The sequence below is a fragment of the Hyla sarda genome, chromosome 2, assembly GCF_029499605.1.
Source record: "Hyla sarda isolate aHylSar1 chromosome 2, aHylSar1.hap1, whole genome shotgun sequence".
NCBI classification, from domain to species: Eukaryota; Metazoa; Chordata; class Amphibia; order Anura; family Hylidae; genus Hyla; species Hyla sarda.
Window position 1 is genome coordinate 241860157 of NC_079190.1, and position 23286 is coordinate 241883442.

The 23286-nt window shown below is 41.2% G+C and overlaps 2 protein-coding genes across 7 annotated transcripts in view; one reads left to right on the forward strand and one right to left on the reverse strand.

Annotated features, from left to right (window-relative positions):
* The window catches only part of LOC130355913 (chymotrypsin A-like), a 211882-nt gene that overhangs the window by 166129 nt on the left and 22467 nt on the right, over positions 1–23286 (reverse strand). The gene's annotated exons all lie outside the window — the stretch shown is intronic.
* The window catches only part of LOC130355912 (NADPH--cytochrome P450 reductase), a 77982-nt gene that overhangs the window by 52124 nt on the left and 2572 nt on the right, over positions 1–23286 (forward strand). For all 3 annotated transcript variants that reach the window (XM_056556754.1, XM_056556753.1, XM_056556755.1), the window contains 9 exons: positions 2300–2389; positions 2853–2951; positions 11635–11751; positions 12377–12495; positions 14513–14694; positions 17158–17307; positions 19731–19998; positions 20427–20572; positions 21580–21665. In XM_056556754.1, the coding sequence (XP_056412729.1) occupies positions 2300–2389; positions 2853–2951; positions 11635–11751; positions 12377–12495; positions 14513–14694; positions 17158–17307; positions 19731–19998; positions 20427–20572; positions 21580–21665 (1257 nt within the window). The remainder of the gene's footprint in view (positions 1–2299; positions 2390–2852; positions 2952–11634; positions 11752–12376; positions 12496–14512; positions 14695–17157; positions 17308–19730; positions 19999–20426; positions 20573–21579; positions 21666–23286) is intronic.

The following is a 23286-nucleotide window of genomic DNA, read 5'->3' on the forward strand; positions in this document are numbered from 1 at the left end:
CACTGTAAAACATCTGCTGCATTCTGCTGCGTTACCCCATCTGCCGAAATTGAGTGACAAATTTAATAGTCTTGATCACTTTCTACAATTGTCCAAGGAATGCTCTTCCAACTCCTTTGCCTATTTACTTCATCATGGAGGGGCGGTTCATTCGCTCTCTTTCGTGTATTGGAAAGTTAGGAAGTGAGGCATTGAAGCTCTTGCATCTCTGCTTTTTAAATATATTTTGAGACCAAAATAGGTTTAATAAGATCAGGCTTCTCTAGTTTAAAGGGCAAAGGTACATAAGGCAGTGATAAATTAAATGTCAGGAAACCCAACTTAAAGGAGTACTCTGGGGCAGAGTATTCCTGCTCCGTCCTGCCCGGGTTGCAAAAAAATGAAAGTAAACGATCACTCACCCTCCTGGGTTCCCGCGGAGCGCCGCTACAGCTGATCGGCCCTCCGGTCCATCTCCCTCATACTTCCATGTACCAGCCGCCGCGATGTTCAGCCTCGGCCCATAATAGGCTGAGCGCCATGTGACTCTTCGTTCACATGGAAGTATGAAGAAGATGAACCGGAGGACCGATCAGCTGTAGCGGCGCTCCACGGGAACCCAGGAAGGTGAGAGATGGTTTATTTTAATTTGTTTTTTTTTACAGCCCGGGCAGGACGGAGCAGGAATACTCTGCCCCAGAGTACCCCTTTAAGAAAATGCACCATGCCCTTGCCAGAAGCTTGTCTAAACTGCATCCAGTGTTGGACTGACTTGTTGCATGGGTGGGTGACCTGCCCTTAAACTCCTTCTGGGTCTCCTTTTTTGATACAATGTAAACTCCATGGTGCATTACTGGATGACACACTTTTTATTGTATTCCATATTCCCCTTATGGAGACACTTATCACTTTGCTTAAACATGCCTTTCATACTAGGTGCCAAACAATGTTTACTGGCATATTGGCTGTCGTCCTCTATGCATCCAGCTGAGCTGTTTTAAGAGATGAAACAGTACTTATTGCTTGATCAGTTGGGGTTTATACGTACTTCTGAAGTCAGCCAAATCATTCTTCAAGAACTTGAGCACCTTTATAACTGCATTTGTATATAACTCATAGACTATGTAAATAATGGTGCCTTTTATGGTCTATTCAGACGTACAGTATTATGCGCAGATTTGAATGTAAACTGAATGACTGAACACAGCTTGAAATCCTGCGCATCAAATCTGTGCAGAATACTGTACGTGTGAATAGACTCTTAAAGTTTCTTGCTCATATTTTATCTAGAGAGCTGGCTGATTCTCTGGGATGTTTTCATATTCCCTAAATATTACTTTGATTTGTCCTTGTTCTTTCTGATAGCTATGGCATATCCATTCTGTTGAGGATTTCAAGGGTTTTTTTTTTTTGTTTTTTTTTTTGTTTCTTTCTTGTCCTAGCTGGACCACAAGCTGAGGGTGGTTGGGAGGGGGTGAACACAGCAGTTGGGTGTTTGGAGTTTTCAGGTCTATTTCTTTGTGAATTAATACTCCTCATTCTAATACATGATGCATGCGTTGTCTTTGCTTTTGCTTATACCAGTAGTTTCTCAAGTACGGTCCCCAACACTGGGGGTGATTCAGGCAATATGATTCTGGTCAGTAAATCCAGCTTCATGACCGTTATATCACCTGTGAAAGACTAAGGAAATCTTGAAAACATGCCCTTGGAGGGTCTTGATGACCGCACATGAGAAACACTGGCTTATACTATTATTTTATGTATCTCTAGTCATGTAATCTGTCGGGGGGATTATCCCTGGATTTATTATTCAAACAAAAGTTAAAAAAATAAATAAAAAAGACACCATTGAGGGGAACTTTGAGCTGGGCTGCAACAGTTGTCAACTTGAAGGGGCTCTATTGCTTCATAAAGTTCAAAACTATTTCAGATTGAATTTGATATTTCAGTCAGAGTTCTGGAACACGAAGCTTTCAATGTTTTGTGTGTTTTTTTTTTGTTTGTTTGTTTTTTTTAGAATAGCTCTAAAGGTATTTGCTTGTAACTGAGATTTAGTGGAAGATTGGTGGCCCCCATAGGTTTTTCTAAATTAAAGTCTACGTGTCTGATATGTCATAGAGGCAAATTAGTAGGTCTGATTGGTTGGGTTTCTGGTGATGAGACCCCCACCAGTCCTAAAGCTAATGAGTAGCGGTGTTCGGCTGAGCGCTTTGCCTGTTTACAAGAGCCAGGTACACTTAATAAGAGTGGCTTATTTCTGTATTCTTAAAATAACTCCTTACCAATGTTGGTGCTGAACTCTTCTCTTGTCCCATAGTCTGGAGGAAGACTTTATCACATGGCGTGAGCAGTTTTGGCCTGCAGTCTGTGAACACTTTGGTGTAGAAGCAACAGGTGAAGAATCCAGGTAGGTTACCGAGCTATTTGCTTGTCTAATCTCTTGTGACTTTGTAGCCTAGGTACATCGCAAATAACACAGCTTCTCGGCTCTAATTAATGTTTGCTCTACGTGTGTTTAAAAAAAAAAGTCTTGGTAATAGATTTCACACACACTGCTTCTAATAAATCTAATTGGCACCTATATCTGGACAGCCAGCTGAAATGTTGTATCAAGGAATAATAAAGTCATAATGTATGGTTGTACACCATGGGGGAGATATATCAAAACCTGTCCAGAGAAAAAGTTGCCGAGTTGTCCATATCAACCAATCAAATCGCTTCTTTCATTTTTAACAAGGCCTCTGCAAAATGAAAGCTATTTGATTGGTTGCTATGGGCAACTGGGCAACTTTTTCCTCTGGACAGGTTTTGAAAAATCTCCCCACATGTAACCAAATGTCTGTTTTTTTTTTTTTCCTTCTTTTTGTTAGTATTCGTCAATATGAACTTGTGGTGCACACAGATGAGAATATGAATAAGGTCTACACTGGGGAGATGGGTCGTCTTAAGAGCTATGAAACACAAAAACCGTAAGTTGCTTTTTACTATTATCTGCAATTAACCTTTTAATGGAATTTATATTCGCTCCCTCCTGCGCTCACTGCCCCATGCCAGCATCATTGAAGGGGAGAGACAGAACCATTTGTACTTAGAAGTCTCTTCTCAAAATTCCTAGCCCTAAAGGTTGTATAAAAGCTGTTGACAGTAGTGGCTTTCATAGTATCTGAATGTACCCTGCTCAAAAAAATTAAGGGAACACTAAGATAACACATCTTAGATCTGAATAAATGAACTAATTGCATGAAATACCTTCATCTTTACATAGTTGAATGTGCTGACAGCAAAATCACACAAAACTTATCAATGGAAATCAAATTTATCAACCCATGGAGGTCTGGATATGGAGTCACACTCAAAATCAAAGTGGAAAACCACACTACAGGCTGATCCAACTTTGATGTAATGTCCTTAAAACAAGTCAAAATGAGGCTCAGTAGTGTGTGTGGCCTCCACGTGTCCGTATGACCTCTCTACAACGCTTGGGCATGCCCCTGATGAGGTGGCGGATGGTCTCCTGAGGGATGTCCTCCCAGACCTGGACTAAAGCATCCGCCAACTCCTGGACAGTCTGTGGTGCAACGGGCGGGCTTGTCCATAGCATCAATGCCTTCCTTTGCAGGAACTGCTGACACACTCCAGCCACATGAGGTCTCGCATTGTCTTGCATTAGGTGGAATCCAGGGCCAACCGCACCAGCATATGGTCTCACTGGGGGTCTGAGGATCTCATCTCTGTACCTAATGGCAGTCAGGCTACCTTTTAGCAAGCACATGGAGGGCTTTGCCCCCCCGCGCCCTCAAAAAAGAAATGCCACCCCACACCATTATGGACTCACCGCCAAACTGGTCATGCTGAAGAATGTTGCAGGCAGCAGAATGTTCTCTACGGCATCCCCAGACTCTGTCACATGTACTCTTATCTTTGAAGAGCACAAGGTGTCAGTGGCGAATTTGCCAATCTTGGTGTTCTCTGGCAAATGCCAAACGTCCTGCACGGTGTTAAGCTGTAAGCACAACCCCCACCTGTGGACATCTGGACCTCATACCACCCTCATGGAGTCTGTTTCTGACCATTTGAGTGGACACATGCACATTTGTGGAGGTAGCTGTCCTGCTGCTGGGTTGTTGCCCTCCTATGGCCTCCTCCACGTACCCTGATGTACTGTCCTGTCTCCTGGTAGCGCCTCCATGCTCTGGACACTATGCTGACAGACACAGCAAACCTCCTTGCCACAGCTCGCGTTGATGTGCCATCCTGGATATGAGCTGCACTACCTGAGCCACTTATGTGGGTTGTAGACTCCGTCTCATGTTACTACTAGAGTGAAGGCACTGCCAGCATTCAAAAGTGACTAAAACATCAGCCAGGAAGCATAGGAACTGAGAAGTGGTCTGTGGTCACCACCTGAAGAAATTTTGGCTCATGCAACTTTAACGAAAAGTCGTCAAACACCTGTGGGGTGTTAAGGCTCACTGTACCCCTTGTTACATTCCTTGAGGGGTGTAGTTACCAAAATAGTATGCCATGTGTTTATTTTATTCATTTATTTTTTTTTTTTTTTTGCTGTTCTGGCATCATGGGGGCTTCGTAAATGTGACATGCCCCCCAAAAACCATTTCATCAAAATTCACTCTCCAAAATCCCATTGTTGCTCCTTCCCTTCTGAGCCCTCTAGTGCACCCACAGAGCACTTTACGTTCACATATGAGGTATTTCCTTACTCAAGAGAAATGGGGTTACAATTTTTTTTTTTTTTTTTTTGTGGGGGGTTGTAGTCTTTCTCCTTTTTACCCCTTGTAAAAATTCAAAAACTGGGTCTACAAGAACATGCAAGTGTAAAAAAATGAAGATTTAGAATTTTCTCCTTCACTTTGCTGCTATTCCTGTGAAACACCTAAAGGGTTAACAAACTTTCTGAATGTAATTTTGAATACTTTGAGGGATTCAGTTTTTATAATGGGGTAATTTATGGGTTATTTCTAATATGAAGGTCCCTCAAATCCACTTCAAATCTGAACTGGTCCCTGAAAAATTCAGATTTAAAAAATGTTGTGAAAAATTAGAAAATTGCTGCTGAACTTTGAAGCCCTCTGATGTCTTCCAAAAGTAAAATGAATAATTATCACCAGCTGACCTACACCAGTGAATAGAGGTAGCTTAAAACATCACTTTTAATAATTTCTCAATAAAATAATATATATAGTAAAAATAGTGCCGTTTGGTGCATGTACTCAATAGTCTTTGAACCAGAATATTACTGCTAAAAAGGAAATCAATATTCCTCCATCAACTATATCCAAGCAAGGAGTGCTACAGTGTAATACAAGCACATCCAACCATATGAAAAGTGCTATATTAAAGCACATCTATCGCCTATTGCAGCGAGGTCATCGGGGAGGTATTGACGCAGGAGTCAATCAAAAAGACCGTCGGGGTGTATATCACCTGAATGGACTATATCAAGGGGCCACAGCATGCCAGTGTACATATCATGCGGTAGCCTCTTAACTTAGGTACTTAGCTACTTAGATATATGTAAAATATCATATAAAATTTCATAGAACCATATGAATGTATCACTTGAAGTCCAGCACCAATGGAGGCCTTTCTTAAACGCCTCCGATTGGCTGCCTATTACGTGACTTCAGAAAGAAATGACGGTGGCGCGCGCACTTGCAGTGGCGAAGAGGCCGGCTGACATCAAGCCCAGCGCGTCTTCCAAAAGTAAAAACATGTCAACTTTACGTTTTTGTTTTTTTAATCTTTTTGATTGAGCAGAGTCCTAAGCAAAAAATAAAAATCTTGCCTACCAAAGCAAAAAGTGATTTCTGACTTGCAGTGGTCGGAGATTTATCAAATGTGAAAGTCGCATCACATGAAAAAAACCTACTAAATTTACTCCAGCTCAGACATGGAGCAGAAAAAGCTACTACCAAAGCAAAAAAAGAAAAATTGCTTACGTGAAAGAAATTTATCAACAGGCTGAAACCAGTTGATAAGTCGCACATAAGCAAAAATAAAAATTGTAAGAAAAAAATAACTAAAAAAAAGGAATACAAAAGCAAACATTGATAAATGTCCCTCTTTTTTATGTGAATCAAAATATATAATTTATTTGGTATGTCTATTTTCCTTACAAGCAGAGAGCTCCAAAGTCAGAAAAATGCAAAATTTTCAAATTTTTCATGAAATTTGGGAATTTTTCACCAAGAAAGTATTGACGAAAATGTACCACTATCTTAAAGCAGAATATGTCACAAAAAACCACCTCTGAATCAAATTCATAAGTAAAAGCATCGCAGAGTTATTAATGCTTAAAGTGACGGTCAGATGTGCAAAAAATGCTCGGGTCCTTAATGTGAAAATGGGCTGGGTCCTTAACCAGCCTAACGGTATTCCCGAGCGTGACTCGGGGTTAATTTTCGCTGCTAGAATCGGTAACCCCGAGTCACGCTCGGGGTAGAATTGCAGAGTTGCTGTGCGGGCTGCACAGTATATCGCAAAAGCAATCAAATCGCGATTTTTGCTTTTTGCGATGTAGTGATGCAGCCCCCGGGAAAATATGTGATTATCTGCTCGGGTCGGCTCCCGTTGCAGGGGCCGGCCAGAGCAGGTAAAGACATATACTAAAAGTCAGTGTTTCCCTACCAGGGGGCCTCCAGATGTTGCAAAACTACAACTCTCAGCATGCCCGGACAGCCAAAGGCTGTCCGGGCATGCTGGGAGCAGTAGTTTCACAACAGCTGGAGGCCCCCTGGTAGAAAACCCTGAACTAAGTGTAAAAGGAAGAAGGAAGAAAATAAAAAAACCTTTTGCTCACCTAGTCCCGGTCCCTGAAGATGTCGTTCCCCTCCGTGCGCTCTGGTCACTGCTCTATTCATCTTACAGGACCTTTCACTTTTCAGCCAATCACAGGCCGCAGTGGTGTAAAGCCTGTGATTGGCTGAAGGGGAAAGGGCTTGTTCTGCAGCAAATACACTAGGTTTGAAATCTGCCGGCAAACCCAGTGTATTTGCTGCAGGACAAGAAGATGACAAGATGACAAGGGGGGAATGTGACACAGGGGAGAATGTAACAAGGGGGGAATGTGACACAGGGGAGAATGTAACAAGGGGGGGGGGGAATGTGACACAGGGGAGAATGTAACAAGGGGGGAATGTGACACAGGGGAGAATGTAACAAGGGGGGGGGGAATGTGACAAGGGGGGGGGGGAATGTGACATAGGGGGGAATGTAACAAGGGGGGGGGGAATGTGACAAGGGGGGGGAATGTGACATAGGGGGGAATGTGACATAGGGGGGATGTGACAGGGGGGGAGTGGAATGTAACATGGAGAGGGGAGAAGGTAACAAGGGGGGGGGGGAGAATGTAACAAGGGGGGAATGTGACAGGGGGGATGAATGTGACGGGGGGAGAGTGTAACAAGGGGGGAGAATGTGACAGGGGGGATGAATGTGACAGGGGGGGGGGAGAATGCAACAAGGGGGGGGAATGTGACAGGGGGGGGATGTGATATGGGGGGGGGGAAATGTGACAAGGGAGGGGGAATGTGACGGGGGGAGATGTGGAATTTCAATGCAAAAAATTGTACCGCTTTTGGTACAAATTTCCAGACGGAATCGTACCGCTAGGGAGGTTAAGGGGTTAAGTGTTCCTTTTTTTTTTTTTTTTTTTGAGCAGTGTAGAAATGTATTTGAAAACTATTGACACCATTGCAAACTTCTTTTATGTATTCTTTTTGAACAACCATTTTGGACTGTTGGTTATCTGCAGCGTCGTTCAATGCTCTTTCTATCAGACTAGCTTTCTGAGAACAGTCGGTGGTAGCTCCTTTCTCTGCTCTCCTGAACATTAATCTCAGCTAAAATCTTTTCACTATATATAGGAGCTATGGACTGAGACATCAGAGAGCTCCTGTGACTGAAAGAACACTGAATATCCTTCAGCAGCTTGTACTGTTTTGTAAGACATTCCAGAATAAGCAGAAGACCCAGTCCATATAGTTTCTTTAACCCCTTAAGGACGGAGCCCATTTTCACCTCTAGGACGAAGCCCTTTTTTGCAAATCTGACCACTGCCACTTTAAAAATTAATAACTCTGGAATGCTTTTAGTTATCATTCTGATTCCGAGATTGTTTTTCCGTGACATATTCTACTTTAACATAGTGGTATTTTTTTGTGTTAACTTGCATCCTTTCTTTGTGAAAAATCCCCAAATTTGATGAAAAAATAAAAAATTTAGCATTTTTCTAACTTTGAAGCTCTCTGCTTGTAAGGAAAATGGATATTCCAAATATTTTTATTTTTTTTTTTGGATTCACATATACAATATGTCTACTTTGATTGCATCATAAAATTGACGAGTTATACCGATAATCGGTCGATCCCTAGTTTTAACCCTTTAGGTGTTTCACAGGAAAAGCAGCAAAGTGAATGAGAAAATTCAAAATCTTCATTTTTTACACTCTCATGTTCTTGTGGACCCAATTTTTGCATTTTTACAAGGGGTAAAAAGGAAAAAATGGATACTTGTAAGTGTAACCCAATTTCTCTCGAGTAAGCACATACCTCATATGTCCATGTAAAGTGTTTGGCGGGCGCAGTAGAGGGCTCAGAAGCGAAGGAGCGACAAGGGGATTTTGGAGAGTACGTTTTTCTGAAATGGTTTTTAGGGGGCATGTCGCATTTAGGAAGCCCCTATGGTGCCAGAACAGCAAAAAAAAAAAAACACATGGCATACCATTTTGGAAACTAGACCCCTTGAGGAACATAACAAGGAATAAAGTGAGCCTTAATACCCCACAGGTGTTTCACTACTTTCGCATATGTAAAATAAAAATACATATTTTTTTCACTAAAATGTTGGTTTTCCCCCAAATTTCACATTTTTTAAAGGGTTAATGGCAGAAAAGACCCCCCAAAATTTGTAACCCCATCTCTTCTGAGTATGGAGGTACCCCATAAGTGGACCTGTTTTGCAACATGTGCACTGCGGGCGAACTACAATGCTCAGAAGAGGAAGCCCCTATGGTGCCAGGACATCAAAAAAAAAAACACATGGCATACTATTTTGGAAAATAGACCCCTCACAGAATGTAATGAGGGGTACAGTGAGCATTTACCCCCCACTGGTGTCTGACAGATCTTTGGAACAGTGGGCTGTGCAAAATCTTTCATTTTCACGGACCACTGTTCCAAAGATCCGTCAGACACCTGTGGGGTGTAAATTCTCACTGCACCCCTTATTACATTCCGTGAGGGGTGTAGTTTCCAAAATGGGGTCACATGTGGGTGTATTTTTAAAAAAAAAATTTTTTTTTGCGTTTGTCAGAACCGCTGTAACAATCAGCCACCCCTGTGCAAATCACCTCAAATGTACATGGCGCACTCTCCCTTCTGGGCCTTGTTGTTGCCACATATGGGGTATCTCCGTACTCGGGAGAAATTGTGTTACAAATTTTGGGGGGCATTTTTTCCCTTTAACCTCTTGTGAAAATGAAAAGTATAGGGCAACACCAGCATGTTAGTGTAAAAATGTTTATTTTTTTACACTAACATGCTGGTGTAGACCCCAACTGTTCCTTTTCATAAGGGGTAAAAGGAGAAAAAGCCCCCCAAAATTTGTTAGGCAATTTCTCCCGAGTACGGCAATACCCCATATGTGACCCTATACTGTTGCCCTGAAATACGACAGGGCTCCAAAGTGAGAGCGCCATGCGCATTTGAGGCCTGAATTAGGGACTTGCATAGGGGTGGACATAGGGGTATTCTATGCCAGTGATTCCCAAACAGGGTGCCTCCAGCTGTTGTAAAACTCCCAGCATGCTTGGGCAGTCAATTGCTGTTCAGAAATGCTGGGAGTTTTTGTTTTGCAACAGCTGGAGGCTCCATCTTAGAAACACTGCCGTACAATACGCTTTTCACTTTTATTGGGGAAGGGGGGTGGTAGGGGGGCAGTGTACGTGTGTATATGTAGTGTTTTACTCTTTATTTAATGTTACTGTAGTGTAGTGTTTTTAGGCTACATTCACACTGGAGGCAGATTACACGGAGTCTCCCGCTAGGAGTTTGAGCTGCAGCGGAAAATTTGTCGCAGCTCAAACTTGAAGCAGGGAACTCACTGTAATCTGCCGCCAGTGTGAATGTAGCCTGTACATTCACATGGGAGGGGGGGGGGTCAAAACTTCAACTCCCAGCATGCACTGACAGACCATGCATGCTGGGAGTTGTAGTTTTGCAACAGCTGGAGGCACACTGGCTGGAAAACCTTGAGTTAGGTTCTATGACCTAACTCAATATTTTCCAACCAGTGGGCCTCCAGCTGTTGCAAAACTACAACTCCCAGCATGTACTTATTGCGGAAGGGCATGCTGGGAGATGTAGTTATGCAATGGCTGGAGGCACGCAAGTACAACTCCCAGCATGCCAAGACAGCCTTATGCTGTTCCTGAATGCTGGGAGTTGTAGTTTTGCAAGATTTAGAGGGGTTCAGGTTGTAAATCACTGTCCAGTGGTCTCAAAACTGTGGCCCTCCAGATGTTGCAAAACTACAACTTGCAGCATGCCCAGACAGCAAACTGCTGTCTGGGCATGCTGAGAGTTGTAGTTTTGCAACATCTGAAGGGCTACAGTTTGAGACCACTTAGTGATCTACAACCTGAACCCCTCTAAATATTGCAAAACTACAAGTCCCAGCATGCCCACTCAGCAAACAGCTGTCTGGGCATGCTGGGAGTTGTAGTTTTGCAACATCTGGAGGGCCACGGTTTAGAGACCACTGTAAACTGTGGCCCTCCGGATGTTGCTAGGCAACAACTCTCCTAGCAGGATCCGGATGTATTGCTGCTGCTGCCGCCGCCGCCGCACGTGGGGGATCCCCGCATGGAGGATCGCGATCCAGGTAAGGGACCTTCGGCGCTGACCTTCCCTGGACAGTTCCCCGGACACCGATAGGTGGGCAAAGCGGGGGAACTGAACTTAACACCCCCCCTCCCCCGGTCTGCTATCGGTCGGTCGCTCGGCCGACCAATAGCAGGGATAGGAGGGGTGGCACCCCTGCCACCAAACTTCTATCCCTTCAGGGGGATAGAGGGTGTCTCGGACACCCCCGATCCTTCTTTTTTTCCGGGTATGACCCGGAATTGCGCAGATCGCAGGTCTGAATTGACCTGCAATTTGCACCCATCGCGGTCATGGGGGGTCTCAGGACCCCCCCTCGGTGATGTGCCGGGATGCCTGCTGTTAGATAACAGCAGTCATCCCGGCCCGATCACCGCTACCGGTGACGCGGCGCTCCCGGAACCCCGCGACGTAAATGTACGTCGCCGCGCGCCATGTGACACTTCGCGGCGCCGTACTTCTACGTCGCTCGTCGTGAAGGGGTTAAATGAAAAAATAAATATGTATTATGTTTTTATACAAAATACAAAACAAGGCATAAAATGGTATAACATGAGCAATACCTCATCAAGGTACACAGTATTGTGAATGGATGTAGTCCAAATACTTTAAATTTAAAACATATTTACATCCTGTCATGGTTAAAGAATACATACAATGCAACAAAAGAAAATTTAATTTAATGTTAAAAAATAAATTATTGTTGGGGACATTTTTCAGTATTTGAATAAACAGGATTCTTCTGTTTCAGACCTTTTGATGCCAAAAATCCATTCCTGGCAAATGTCACTCTGAACCGAAAACTTAACGAAGGTGGAGAAAGGCATTTGATGCATCTGGAACTTGATATAACCGGCTCAAAGATCAGGTAATTTTCTCTAACTTCTAGTGTGCTTGGAGTACGTAGCATGCCTTCTACATATGTGTTACATTACAAAGTACATATATAAAGATGTTGGAAAACACAGGTCTGGGAAATGATTTGATTATTTGGTGTATATACAATGCATTTGGAATGTTTCTAGGCCCCTTAACTTTTATTTTTTATTTTTTTATTACCTTGTTGAAATAAACAGGTTGTTTCGGGTGTGGTCCACCTGATTCAATCTGTTTTTCCTCTATTTAAAACTTGAGAAAGCCATGTTTTATTTAGTATGACTAAGGGGGGCAACACCTGAAACATGTGACTGCGATCACAGTCTTTGTCTTTTATGCTCAATAAATAAGATTTATCTGCATCCTCCACGCTGGCTATTTCTCATCTTGGAATACATATATTGGTGTAGCCCGGCACTTGCCAGGACGTGGGTTGAGTTTTGGGGTTAGCTGAATTACTAATACTTCTGTTACATAGTTGAAATTTAGCTCAAGAGGCCTCCAATTTCTCTTGATCGTTTTATGTTTTGACATTGTTTGGAAAGACACAGCCCGGTATCATTTTTAGTTGTTTTTTTAAATGTTTTTAAAGACTGTGTTTTTTATTTCCTTTTTAGGTACGAGTCAGGAGATCATGTGGCAGTATATCCAGCTAATGAATCTGCAATAGTTAACAAACTAGGAGAAATTCTAGGCGTAGACCTTGACACTGTGATATCTTTGAACAACCTTGATGGTAAGTTTTTCTAAGCAATGCAGTTTTTAAAGTAACCTTTGTCACTGACCTCATACACTGACCTCATACAATCTATCCATGGCTGGGTGACAGATTGTGTTTACTTTCCTATGACTGTGAGAGAAGAATAGATTGCATATACTTTGTGCCATCTGCTGGTACTCTGTAATTTTGCTCCACAAATATATCTCCTTAAGGACCAGGGTTTTTTCTGTTTTTTGCACTTTTATTTTTTCCTCCTTACCTTTAAATTTTGCACCTAAAAATCCATATGATTGATTATTTTTTGCGCCACCAATTCTACTTTGTAATGACGTCAGTCATTTTACCCAAAAATCTACGGCGAAACGGAAAAAAAAATCATTGTGAGACAAAATTGAAGAAAAAAAAAGCCATTTCATAATTTTTGGGGGCTTCAGTTTCTACACTGTACATTTTTTGGTAAAAATTACACCTTATCTTTATTCTGTAGGTCCATACGATTAAAATGATAAAGGGGGTGATTCAAACTTTTAATAGGGAAGGGGTTAAATGATCTGTATTCACTTTTTTTTTTGCAGTGTTATAGCTCCCATAGGGACCTATAACACTGCACACACTGATCTTCATCATTGATCACTGGTTTCTCATAAGAAACCAGTCCTCAATGGTTCTGCCGCTTGACTGCTCATGCCTGGATCTCAGGCACTGAGCAGTCATTTGGCGATTGGACACCAGGAGGCAAGGTACGAGACCCTCCTCGTGTCCCAGAGCTGTTCAGGATGCCGTGATTTCGCCCCGGACATCCTGAACAGCCCCCTGAGCTAACCGGCAGTGATTTACTTTCACTTTAGACGCTGCGTTCAACTTTGAACACTGCGTCTAAAGGGTTAATAGTGCGCGGCACCGTGGTCATTGCCGCACGCTATTAGCCACGGGTTAGGCCGGGCCCGACCCGCATTATAGAAAGGGAAAGGACTCAGGACGTACCAGTACTTCCTTGGTCCTTAAGAGGTTAACTTTCTGTTTCTATTTATCGAAGTAAAAATCTAGGCTGCATAATTCTAAGCAGTAGTATAGTGCTTGGGGATGTGTACTGCTTTTTCTTAGACTCCATTGTGTGTGCCTATCATCACTTGGGCATAGTTCCTTCATAACTATGTAAAAAGCTGTGTGATCTGGGTTTGTGTCTTGTTATGCCTTTCCTTTCCTGTGGGTTTACAGTTGGTGTGCCAATTTAGGGAATCAGTCAGATGGGCATGAACTTAATTTTAAGAGTAATTATCAGGTGATGGGCAGGATTATACAGTCAGGGGATGTGTACTAGACATTCTCTCGCTCCCTCTCACTCTGTATCTGTCGCGGTAGTGTAAAAGGAGCCATAGTCTTCACAATGTATAACGTTCACACCCTCCGACGGCATATACCTGCCCATTACCATATATTCACTCCCATTACTTTGATTTCACATCCACCTGACTGATTCCCTGAATTGTCAGACAAACTATTAACCCGCATATCTCTAGAATGGTAGGGCATATCAAGACACCGTAAACGGTGTGTTGTATGGGCACCCCAAGCAATGTAATGATTGTAACATATCAACGATTTTAGGTTGGGTTGGCCACAGGTCCTCTTTAAAATGTCTAAACTAACTACACATCATAGGGTTAACCTGTATAAATACTAGAAGCAGTGCACAAAGATCTATTCCAAAAGGTAATTTATAAAGACTCTTTTTTGAGTGACAGTGCTCTCTTCATCAGGACCTGATGAGTGACTATTCAGTCTTTAAACGTGTCCCAGAATTAAGGCCCTTATGGACTTTATCTTAGTGCAGCACTCCTTTTTATTTGGTTTTACTTTCTCATCTTTTCATAGTCTTCATTTACATTATTAGTTGGCTTACTCTGTCAAACATGTGCACCACACCTCATTGTCGCGTACAGTGCTAAAAAAGAAATAAATACGTAACCTCTTACACTTAGGTCTGTGCTCTAACATTTGGCCATTCTGGCATAATTTAAATTTCTTGCAGAGGAATCAAACAAGAAGCACCCATTTCCTTGTCCAACCACCTATCGCACAGCTCTTACCTATTACTTGGATGTAACCAATCCACCACGTACCAATGTACTTTATGAACTTGCCCAGTATGCCACTGATCCAAAAGAGCAAGAGAATCTGCGTAAAATGGCCTCTTCTGCACCTGATGGCAAGGTACCTCACAACAATTTAACCCAAAGGGTTTAACAAAAAACCCTGATATAAAGGTGTTAAAAATGAAACTTAACTTTTATTTTAATGTGTAAAGGAAAAAAAATTGTGAGAAACACACACTTAAAAAACACAATTCCATTGGTGTCACATATATTTTTCTTTGAAAAGTATCACTACTGGGTCACCACGAAAGGTCCTACTAGCAAAATTAAGGGGATATACACCCCAAATAATGTGGATTATACCCTAAAGTGAATGCGGTTCCTAAGTGGTTATCAAGGTGACACAATAATATAAGGTCTGGGTCGGTCTATTCAACCCTCAATTTGTTTGGACCTCAGACCTAGATTATATACTCTGAACTCATTACTTTATGGTACCACTTATAAATGTGGTTACTCAAATATGTATGTATGACTCATACTAATAGGGTAATTCAGTGTATTGAAAAATAAATGAAAACCCGTCACTCTGCTATGCACCGTAGGTGCGGGCTGATCTTACAGCAAACTAGCCATTAGTTACTGCCATGACCCAAACTGTGATTAGTTTTTTGTATAGACACAATTGAAATGCTATTCAAAAATGTAAACTGTCACACCCCGACATGTTTCGCCACCAATGTGTCTTTATCAATGAGAATGACTGATGGAAAGGTAAGCCTATACCCTAGCCCTGTTAGGTAGGAATGAATTGTCAATTTTGTACTGTACTTGTGTTGCTTGTTTCATTGCTTCTGTAATGTGTGTGTATAGTGTATAAAACATGTGCAAAAATAATGCAATTATTAATGGACATTAAGCACTCATCTTGCACCTTTTGATTGTGTATATGCTGTATGTGTATACATTTATGTACAGTATATATGCGACCAAAGGAGTCCCTTTTCATTATGAGCCAGCGCTGTGAGCTGCTAACAAGCAGCGGCTCTTGTTCTCGTTGACTCATTCATAGACATGGCCCCCATGCAGTACTCCATCGTAATTGCAAGGCAAAAGCATTGTAGGCCAAATCTTCCCTTTGCAAAATCAGCTGCTTTTCTGGATAGGTCATAAGTCTGACCAGCTCATCGCTACTGTCCATCTCATTAAAGGGCTTTTTGCTACTATATTAAATTTACATTTACATTTTCAGGCAAAACATAATACACTTTAAATAATCCCAATAGAAAAGTGTATCTGTTATTTGCAAAAACTTCTTATATAATGTAGATAATAACCTATGTATATTTGTTATATACATTGGTTAAAAAAGGTGTATATTTTTGGATGAAAAAAATGCTGTCTTGTCCCTTCAGCTATTGCCTGTGTGACCTATACAGGAAGTGTTGGTGGGGCAAGTAGGGCTCTGTGTAGGCAATCATCCAGATGTGTGAGCCGAAGGTGTGCCACAGAGCCCTCCTTGTCCACATCACACTTACTCTATTTTGTCTCTGCACAGGGAGACACAGGCAATAGCTGCAGGGACAAAACAGCATTTTTATAAACCAAAGTATATTACAAATATACATATAATGTTATTATCTACCTCATATAATAAAAATTCCAATTTCCGAATCACTGCTACCCATAACTTTAATACCGTTAAGTGGCCGCACAAATTTTGGGTCTAATTATGCAGTCATACTTTCTTCTACTTTTCCCCTGTTGTCTCCAGCCTGCAAGAAGTAGGGGACAGATGGAAGAGCATATGACTGTAGGATAAGACTACAAAGGTTTGCTTGTGATCTTTTGCCATGGAGATGCATAGATTTGTAGATACAAAACTAGGACTGAAAAGTTATTTGCAGGTGCCAAGTAAACAATATCTCAACCTGCCTTCATCTATTAGATGGGCAGATTAAAGGGGTTATCCAGGAAAATTTTTTTTATATATATCAACTGGCTCCAGAAAGTTAAACAGATTTGTAAATTACTTCTATTTAAAAAAATCTTATTCCTTTCAGTACTTATGAGCTTCTGAAGTTGAGCTGTTCTTTTCTGTCTAAGTGCTCTCTGATTACACGTGTCTTGGAACCGCCCAGTTTAGAAGCAAATCTCCTATAGCAAACCTCTTCTACTCTGTGCAGTTCCCGAGACAAGCAGAGATGTCAGCAGAGAGCATTGTTGCCAGACAGAAAACAACTCAACTTCAGCAGCTGATAATTATTGAAAGGCTTAAGATTTTTTAATAGAAGTCATTTACAAATCTGTTTAACTTTCTGGAGCCAGTTGATATAAAAAAAAGTTTTTTTTTCCTGGAATACCCCTTTAAAGCAACCCACCAAGGTCACCCATATTTGGCTCACTATCTGTATGGCAGGTACCTTTTTATAATCCTTCTGCCCTTGCTGTACTTGAAGTTAGTTCTCCATGCATTGATAAAGATGTTCTTGTCACAGCAGCTAATCTGAGGAGGAGAAGCTGTGGAGAGGCATGAGGGTGCAGCCGCTATGCTTTTTACATAGTATGTCGTGTTTTTCAGGCATTATATCTTAGTTGGGTTGTGGAAGCAAGGAGAAATATTCTGGCGATTCTAGAAGATGTGCCTTCACTGCGTCCTCCCCTTGATCACCTTTGTGAATTATTACCACGTCTGCAGGCCCGTTATTACTCTATTGCCTCTTCTTCAAAAGTAAGTGCCCTACTACTAGAGTATTTCATTTCAGACAATAGGGTGTTTTTTTGGGAATATGTTTTATTATACAGAAGCAGTAGACTATAAAATGTAATCCCCAGTCCCTGCTGACTCTTACTAGCAATACATACAGTCATTGCTGTAAATGTTAGCACCCATGAAATTTTTCTAGAAAATTAAGTATTTCTCACAGAAAAGGATTGCAGTAACACATGTTTTTCTATACACCTGTTTATTCCCTTTGTGTGTATACACCTTTAAACTCATCTGGGGCAAGTAACAGGTGTGGGCAATATAAAAATCACACCTGAAAGCAGATAAAAATGAGAAAAGTTCACTTAGTCTTTGCATTGTGTATCTGTGTGTGCCACACTAAGCATGGACAACAGAAAGAGGAGAAGAGGACTGTTTCAGAATTTGAGAACCAACATTGTGGAAAAGTATCAACAATCTCAAGGTTACAAGTCCATCTCCAGAGATCTAGATTTGCCTTTGTCCACCGTGCGCAACATTATCAAGACTTTTGCAACCCATGGCACTTTAGCTAATCTCTCTGGGCGTGGACGGAAGAGAAAAATTTATGAAAGGTGTCAACGCAGGATAGTCCGGATGGTGGAAAAGCAGCTGCAAACAAGTTCCAAAGATATTCAAGCTTTCCTGCAGGCTCAGGGAGAATCAGTGTCAGTGCGACATTTAAATGAAACGCTATGGCAGGAGACCCAGGAGGACCCCACTGCTGACACAGACATAAAAAAGCACGACTACATTTTGTCAAAATGAACTTGAGTAAGCCAAAATCCTTCTGGGAAAACGTCTTGTGGACAGATGAGACCAAGATATAGCTTTTTGGTAACGCACATCATTCTGTTTACCGAAACTGGAATGAGGCCTACAAAGAAAAGAACACAGTACCAACAGTGAAATATGGTGGAGGTTCAATGATGTTTTGGGGTTGTTTTGCTGCCTCTGGCACTGGTGCCTTGAATGTGTACAAGGCATCATGAAATCTGAGGATTACCAACAGATATTGGGTAACACTGTACAGACCAGTGTCAGAAAGCTGGGTTTGCGTCCGAGATCTTGGGTTTTCCAGCAGGACAATGACCCCAAACATGCGTCAAAAAGCACCCGGAAATGGATGGCAACAAAGTGCTGGAGTTCTGAAGTGGCCAGCAATGAGTCCAGATCTAAATCCCATTGAACACCTGTGGAGAGATCTTAAAATTGCTGTTGAGAAAAGGCTCCCTTCCAATAAGCGAGACCTGGAGCAGTTTGCAAAGGAAGAGTGGTCCAACATTCCGGCTGAGAGGTGTAAGAAGCTTATTGATGGTTATAGGAAGCGACTGATTTCAGTTATTTTTTCCAAAGGGTGTGCAACCAAATATTAAGTTAAGGTTGCCAATAATTTTGTCCATTTGGTGTGACATTTGCAGTTTGCTTTTTTCCTCCCTTTTTTTGGTTTAGTTCCAATACACACAAAGGGAATAAACATGAATATAGCAAAACAAGTGTTACTGCAATCCTTTTCTGTGAGAAATACTTAATTTTCTTGAAAAATTTTAGGGGTGTCAACATTTACGGCCATGACTTTATTTATAAATGGACTTACCAGGGGCCCTAAGATGTAGTGATCTCAAAGGTTGTCACTAAGCTTTCCTGCTGTTCAAAGGAAATTGCATCACATTGGTGAATGACACGTAAGCAGCTCTAGGGAGCAACAGCCTCCATTTTCTTATCACAGCTCTATATCAATCTGCCATGAAAATCTATAGTATGTTCACCTTTTGAACGCAATATAAAAGATTTATAGTCTTTAAATAACTTGCATTTAAAATTTTAGCAAATTTATATTGCGTCGCTTATCTTTTACTGATCCTGAATTACATCCCGAACAACACTAGTCTTGACCTGCATTTGTATTTCTGTGACAAGCTTGTCTACACATCCACCCTTTGAACTTTGCTCATGTTGAGCAGTTAGCTTCTCATACATCACACTAGTGCCCTGTATAAAGAGTTAACTCTGCAGACGGTGGACCACTAAGAAATGCTGGGATTGTGAAGCCTGCGGAATTGTACATGCATGCAAGATTAGTAGTGCATTAACAGTTTACAAAATTCATCTTTTATATAGAATAATTTAGATCTATATTGTAAAATGGTGCTCAAGGGTGAGAATATATACTTTAGGCTGCCAATTGTAAAGGGCAGATTTGTATATTACATAAAGTTTGTGCAATTTGTGGGTTAAAAGTAGAACTTGGTCATAAATGTTAAGAGTTCATTGCATTAAATATAGTTATTTATAGTATTTGAGTTCATCATTAATAATGAACTTTCTATGAGAGGTGGAAGTGCTTTATTTGAGATGTTTCTTGTATTGGTCAATGTTTCCTTTCTTCATTTTGCATTGTGCTGTAGGTTCATTCCAATTCCATACACATCTGTGCGGTTGTAGTAGAATATGAGAGCAAGGCTGGACGACATAACAAAGGTGTTGCTACAAACTGGCTGAAAAACAAACAGCCAAATGACAATGGACACAAAGCCTCTGTGCCCATGTATGTCCGCAAATCTCAGTTCCGGTTACCATTCAAACCCAGCACGCCTGTCATAATGATTGGGCCTGGCACAGGTATCGCTCCATTCGTGGGATTCATTCAAGAGCGGGAATGGCTGAAACAGCAAGGTGAGCGCAAACCTGTAACAAGTGGACAAGTTTACCTTGTCATTGCACATTTTTCTTTCAATAATGGAACTACAGCTTTCAGTTTTCTCATTTATTTTTAGTATTGACACAGAGCAGATTCAACTTGCAAATCAATATTTAGGTGTCTAAACGTAGGCTAGAATAATGGTCTATGCTCTCAGGATCTTCTGATGTCAGAGTTACAGAAACAAAAGGTGGAATTACAACACCCCTCTCTGTCAGCCTTTCTATATCGCATTCCACGAATATGCCTTAAATGTTGAATAACACAATACTTCAGTCTATGTATGGAACATACTTTCAGCCACAAACATGATTTTCTTTGATGTAAAGTTCATATTTTATTTACTGAAAACAAGGTCTTGTGATCTATAGGGGACTGTGTGACCTTTTTCTTTGTTACGCAGGTAAGGAGGTTGGAGAAACTGTTATGTATTATGGCTGCCGGCATGAACATGAAGATTATCTTTACAAGGAAGAACTTGGTCGATTTTATAAAGATGGTGTTCTTACCCAGTTGAATGTTGCCTTTTCACGGGATCAGAAAGAAAAGGTAATAAACTGCTGTGGTTGGACCATTTATTTGGGTACATAACAGCACGTAGAGCCCTTCTGTTCCCATTAGTTGATTTCTTTCTGACCAATAGGGGCACTAAAATATTTTACATGGCAAAGCATTGAGCATTATGCCAGTGTATGTAAATTATACCCAATGTTACCCTGGTGAATAAGATATAAAAAAAAGTAAGCCAAATCTTCATCTGGTCATCTCAACTGGAATCTTTGATCCCAGGAAATGTAGCAGCTTTATATAGGTTAAAGGGGTTATCCAGTCTTATAAAATTTTGACCCTCAACCATCTAACGATGACCGAATATTGATGGCTTATCCTTAGGATAGAAGACTGGATAGCCCGTTACTTCTCTTTTTACATTTTCTTAGCATTATGTAGGACGGATGAGGGTTTCTGCACTAGAAGACTTCAAAGCACTGTATGGAAGGGATGAGGAGGAAAGGGACAATTCTGGTCAATTTATCTGAATCATTATAAATGTAAAGGGATTATTCAGGATAAGAAAAAACAGCTGATTTAGGTTGTGTGTGGCATTACTACTTGATTCCATTCACTTCAGTGGAACTGAGCTGCAATACCACACACAACCTAAGAACAAGAGTGGCACTGTTTCTGAATAAAAGCTGTATTTTTCTTATTCTGGATAACCCCTTTAAGAATTTAGAAGGCTCCATAGAAACCATATGGTAAGGAACATATCTGTATGTCATGCTCCCCTGCGGTTACTCTTTCATCCTTCATGATATCACAAAGTTTAGCAAGCCGTTCACTCCAGATTTTCAGTGATATGGAATCAACTGTTTGGCTGCTAAACCTGAAATGAAGGAACATGAATGATTTTAGAGTTTGAGAACTTGTTGACTGGTCACATTCTTGACTTATTTAGTCTGTCATACTTGTATTACTAGAGTGGGTCATGGTTTGGTGATGTTCTCTATAGCTGCTATACTTGCAGAATTTGATATATCCGTTGTTATTTTTTCCAGATTTATGTCCAGCATCTTCTAAAGAAAAACAAGGAAAATGTATGGAAGCTAATTAATGAGGAAAATGCCCATATCTATGTGTGCGGGTAAGTCTCTTAGATATAGGACTTCATTCAGTATGGAAGTCCAGGAAACTATAGCTTCCATCTTCATTATCTTCACAGATCTAAAGATAACATTTTCTAAACAGTTTGTTTTCCTGTGCTTAAAGGGTTATTCTGATGTCATTAAAAGGGCTTCCCATCCCCCTCCAGCCTGTTTGCAGCTTCCTTAGGTGGTCAGCTAGCCAAAAACAGAGCCAGATGTTTTTTTTTACAATTTGAGCAACAATGTGGCACCAGGAGCTATACTGTTTGTGTTATTTCATAACCCTTTTTAATAGAGTAAATGTTTAATAGAGTAATGTGCTTAGCCACACACAGCCAGGCTTTCCTAAGAAGTATTTTGGAACTCTGGTGGAATATCGGGTATGTGCTTACACAAGATGGAACAATTATAGCTATAGGTTTTATTACAGCATATTTTGTAAGTGATAGCTGGCCACATTCACAGCCCATCCAAGCTTGTTGGTACTACTCCAAAAAAAAAGTCACCATAGTGGTTGCTAAATTCCCCACTAGATAACCTTCTGTGTTGGTGCTAATAAACATGCAGGATATACCAGGATGACCTAGGATAACATGCCTACAAAATGTTTTGCTAAGCTATTAGCATGTCAATCTTTATAGTCTGTATAGTCTGTACTGAAATCGGCACTGTTAGATCCAAAAACTTTTTATATGTTGTAGTGATGGAAATAAAAGGCCTTTGTAATATGGTTGTTTACATTTTTTTAATAAATATTTAATAAAGAAAACAGCTCCTGAAACGCCTACCACTAGGGGTCCCCATACCTACTAGGAAACCAGTCCTGCAGCAGCATCAGGCTTGTCCATGAGTGATGAACAAGAGAACTCATGGAAAAGGCTGCATGAGCATACACACCAATCACCTCTCACCACAAGGGAGGGACACACCCCCTTCCCCTGAGAGGATTTCTAACACTGTGAGCTAATGGAAAGAGGGATTTATAATAAATATAGGGGATAGAGGAATGAAAATTAGATGTGCATGGTCAGGATTAGGTACTGAGTAACATATACATTTTTTTTTTTTTTTTTTTTTTTTTTTTATGTGCGGTCTGCCAGGTATGCTTATATGAGGAGTATAGTATAAGCAATCCACTACAAAGCAACAAAGATGTGCTCAAAAGGGTTGTCTGGCAAAAAAAATTTTTTCTAAAAACATGAACATACTGCCTCCTTAAACAAAAAAACTATACTAACCTCAAACTTGGACTTAGCTTCTGGTATCACTGGGGTCTTTCCATGTTCCACTTCCTGGTGCTGGTACCCGATACGTCAGTGCTTGTCAGCCAATGGTTGGGACTGGACACTGCTGTTTCGCACCGACCCAATACGCCACATTTCTGCTCAGCCAGTCACTGGCTGCATTGGTGTCCTGCCTCAGCGAGTGATCAGCTAAGTAGCACTGACGTATGGGGCCAAAGTATCAAGAAGTGGTGCCCGGCAGAGACCAAGAGCAATGAAACCAGAGGTTACTGGGCATGTTCTTAGAAAACGGATTTTTTTACTTTATAACCCCTTTTAAGGCTGCATTCACTTCATGTTTTTTACATACGGGGAGCAGATCCGTCTGGGAGATGGG